Source organism: Thermobia domestica, chromosome 5 (genome assembly GCF_964235325.1).
Source record: "Thermobia domestica chromosome 5, izTheDome1.hap1.1, whole genome shotgun sequence".
NCBI classification, from domain to species: domain Eukaryota; kingdom Metazoa; phylum Arthropoda; class Insecta; order Zygentoma; family Lepismatidae; genus Thermobia; species Thermobia domestica.
The window spans coordinates 157,931,088-157,934,630 of NC_137458.1; the positions used below are offsets into that span (position 1 = coordinate 157,931,088).

General features: G+C 39.2%; 2 protein-coding genes across 2 annotated transcripts; both read left to right on the plus strand.

Annotated features, from left to right (window-relative positions):
• Positions 1-312: 312 nt before the first annotated feature.
• LOC145685293 (uncharacterized) lies at positions 313-1,242 on the plus strand. The gene has a single exon (XM_081757663.1). It carries the CDS (start codon positions 313-315, stop codon positions 1,240-1,242), a length of 930 nt encoding a protein of 309 aa, XP_081613789.1.
• Positions 1,243-1,542: 300 nt separating this feature from the next.
• LOC145685294 (uncharacterized) lies at positions 1,543-3,168 on the plus strand. Its single transcript, XM_081757664.1, has 2 exons — positions 1,543-2,146; positions 2,483-3,168. Exons 1-2 carry the CDS (start codon positions 1,543-1,545, stop codon positions 3,166-3,168), a joined length of 1,290 nt encoding a protein of 429 aa, XP_081613790.1.
• The last annotated feature ends 375 nt before the right edge of the window (positions 3,169-3,543 follow it).

Consider the following 3,543-nt stretch of genomic DNA (forward strand, 5'->3'; position numbering starts at 1 on the left):
CCAATTCAAGGTATAAATCAAGATATATCTAATACAAAGTACTCTGTAGATATTTGTGTCAATTCATGTGTTAACACATTTTCATTGAATATAAGTTGTTCAGTTCTCCCTCACATTACAGGTAAACTCCCGGACGAAAGAATTAATTGCGACGATTGGAACATTCCCAAGGACACTGTTCTAGCAGATCCTACTCTTAGTACACCTGGAGACAGATATTCTTTTAGGTGCGGAAGTATTCTACATAATTATGAAGTCAGGGCACAAAACACGGCCAGGTGAGTTTCCAATGCTTCAGGAGACAGAATTGGGATGGATCGTGGCAGGACGCATTCTTCAAGAATATGGCCCCATATTCCACTAATAACATGTTTTGTTAAGACAAACATAGATCTACAGCAACAATTACAAAAATTCTTGAAACTAGAAAAAATTACAGTTACATCTAAGTCAAGCGAAGAGCTTGTATGTGAGCAACATTTTGTTCAGAATACAACACGAAATCATACAGGGTGTTTGATTGTACGATTGCCTTTGCTTGAGGACCGTATAGTTTTAGGCGATACTTATCAGCAGGCATTGGTTAGATTAAAGCAATTGGAAAGAAGAGTCGATCAAAGTCCGGACTTTGAAGCTAAATATACGGAATTCATGCAAGAATATGAAGATCTTGGTCACATGGTAAGGATAGATGAGCGTAAAAAGAAGGACGTCAACGTTGCATATTATTTGCCACATCATGCAGTTTTTAAGCCCACAAACTCTATAACGAAGCTCCGTGTGGTGTTTGATGCGTCAGCAAAATCTGACAGCGAAAAAAGCCTCAACAACATTCTATTAGTTGGTCCTACAATACATCAAAATTTGTTTTCTATCATTTTGCGCTCCAGAACTCATTCTGTAGTATTCACTGCAGATATCGCTAAGATGTATCGCATGGTCAATGTTCATTCAGAAGGCACGCCACTACAACGTATATTGTGGAGAAGATCTAGAAATGAACCGACTCAAGTTTTCGAGCTGAAAACACTAACGTATGGTATGGTATGTGCTTCGTTTGGAACCAGAAGATGCCTACAGCAATTAACAGACGAAGAAGAACATAATTACTTTGTAGTATCAGAAATACTACGTCGCGATTTCTACATTGACGATCTCTGTAGTGGCATGAGCAACATACAGCAAGCTCTAGAAGTTCAGAAGCAATTGATAATTACTGGGAAAGGGAGGTTTTACACTTAGGAAATGGAGTTCGAATGATCCAAGGTTATTAGAATCCACCTCGCCAGAGCTTCGAGAAGTGCAGCGTCCAATTCAGTTCCATAAGGACCAAGGCGTCAAGGCATTAGGATTGTCATGGCATCCAGACAAGGATAGAGTTCTCGTTGAGAGCAAGACGTCAACAATGAAGGTTCAAGAGTGCATTACTAAACGCCAGATTGCTTCAATCATTGCCACTATATTCGATCAATTAAGAATAATTTCACCTGTTGTCATTTCATACAAAATATTTTTGCAAGAATTGTGGCGGTAAAAGGTTCAATGGGACGACAGTATACCAATGGAATTAACAAAGAAATGACTCAATTGTACAAGCAACTTCCAGCAATCAATCAGATTAAATTCGACAGATATGTGCTACTTGAAGGAAACACAACGGAGATTCGGATCCATGGTTTTTCAGATGCTTCTCAAAGGGTATATGGAGCTTGTATTTATATGCGATCGATCAATCACCAAGGAGAAATATCAGTTAAATTATGTACTAAATCACATGTGGCCCCAGTCAAGAAAATCACTCTCCCACGTCTGGAGTTATGCGCAGCAGTTGTTTTGGCAAAATTAGTTCACAAGATTTTACCAAATTTAAAATTGAACATAAGTAGCCTCCATCTATGGACCGACTCCCAAATTGTGTTGGCATGGCTAGCCTCTCCGTGCAACAAATGGAAACCTTTCGTGGCGAACAGAGTACCTAAAATTCAAGACTTAACTGAAGTTAGCTCTTGGAAACATGTGACTTCTTTAGACAACCCTGGAGACTTGATTTCAAGAGGAAAAGATGCAGTTTCCATAAGGGACAATTCATTATGGTGGCACGGTCCACAATGGCTTTCTAGTTTAGAATGTAATTGGTCAGTCACAAGTAAGGATTCATAGCAACCAGATCAAATTCCAGAGAGTAAGTGAGCCCTACCATTGACAGTCACTATAGACAATTAGTGCAATGAAACCATAACAAGTTTCTCAAAATTGTCAAGGTTAATTAGAACAATAGCATATTGTAGACGTTTTCTTCATAAGATCAGACACTAGCAAAAGAAACTAACAGAAGGTCTTTCAGTTCAAGAACTCCAAACAGCGCTCCATGTTTGCATCAAATGGGCACAAGGAATTGTATTTCACAACGAATTACAGCATCTTCGTGATGGAAACATTGCTCCGCCAAGAAGTAAACTGAACAATTTATATCCATTTTTAGATAGTGAAGGCATCATTCGAGTTGGAGGAAGATTGGAGAATAGTCAACTTCCGTTTGACACCAAACATCAAATAGTTATGCCTTCAAATCAATACCTAACAAAACTTATTGTTGAAGCAGAACACTTAAGATTACTTTATGCTGGACCCCAACTATTAATATCATCACTACGCCAGAAATATTGGATCATCAGGTGCAAACAGGTAGTAAAACAAGTGATCCATCATTGTTTGACATGCTTCAAGCTAAAGCCCAGTCGTTCAAAACAACTTATGGGACAGTTGCCAACAGCTCGTGTGCAGCAAACCAGACCATTCCTAAACGTAGGCGTGGACTACGCTGGAGTGTTTTACATAAAATCAGGAACAGTTAGAAATAGATCTGTACGTAAGGCATATGTTGCGTTATTTATTTGTTTATCCACCAAGGCAATACATCTGGAATTGGTAACAAATCTTAGTGCGCAGTCATTCATAGCAGCTTTACGCATATTCATAGCCAGACGAGGAAGATGTCTCAATATATACAGCGACAATGGCACACATTTCGTTGGAGCCAACAACGAATTGAAAGAATTGTATCAGCTGTTTTCATCAGATCCTTTTAGTTCTCAAGTTCATGATTTTACATCGACCGAAGGAATTCAGTGGCCTTTCATACCACCAAATTCGCCGCATTTTGGATGACTATGGGAAGCCGGTATAATATCAATGAAATACCATCTAGTTCGTATTACAAAAGGGGCAGTGTTAACATATGAAGAGTTTGCAACATTACTTACACAGATTGAGGCCTGTCTCAACTCTCGACCACTTACAGTGCTATCAAATGAGCCAAACGACATCAGTGTTCTCACACCTGGACATTTCTTAATTGGCGATGCACTTACAGCTTAACCAGAGCCTAACCTCACCGATCTACACGACAACCGTTTATCTCGTTTGTAGAAGATACAACAACTAAAGCAACACATTTGGAAAAGATGGTCCCGAGATTATTTACATGGTCTTCAACAACGCTCTAAGATAACTTCACCGGAACACAGTTTCAAAGTCGGAGAT

What these genes read in the sequence shown, in the direction of transcription:
- LOC145685293 (XM_081757663.1), top strand. Translation starts at nt 313, where the DNA reads ATGGATCGTGGCAGGACGCATTCTTCAAGAATATGGCCCCATATTCCA.
- LOC145685294 (XM_081757664.1), top strand. Translation starts at nt 1,543, where the DNA reads ATGGGACGACAGTATACCAATGGAATTAACAAAGAAATGACTCAATTG. An exon ending in ATGTAATTGGTCAGTCACAA is followed by an intron (nt 2,147 to 2,482) that starts GTAAGGATTCAT and finishes ATCCATTTTTAG; the next exon opens with ATAGTGAAGGCATCATTCGA.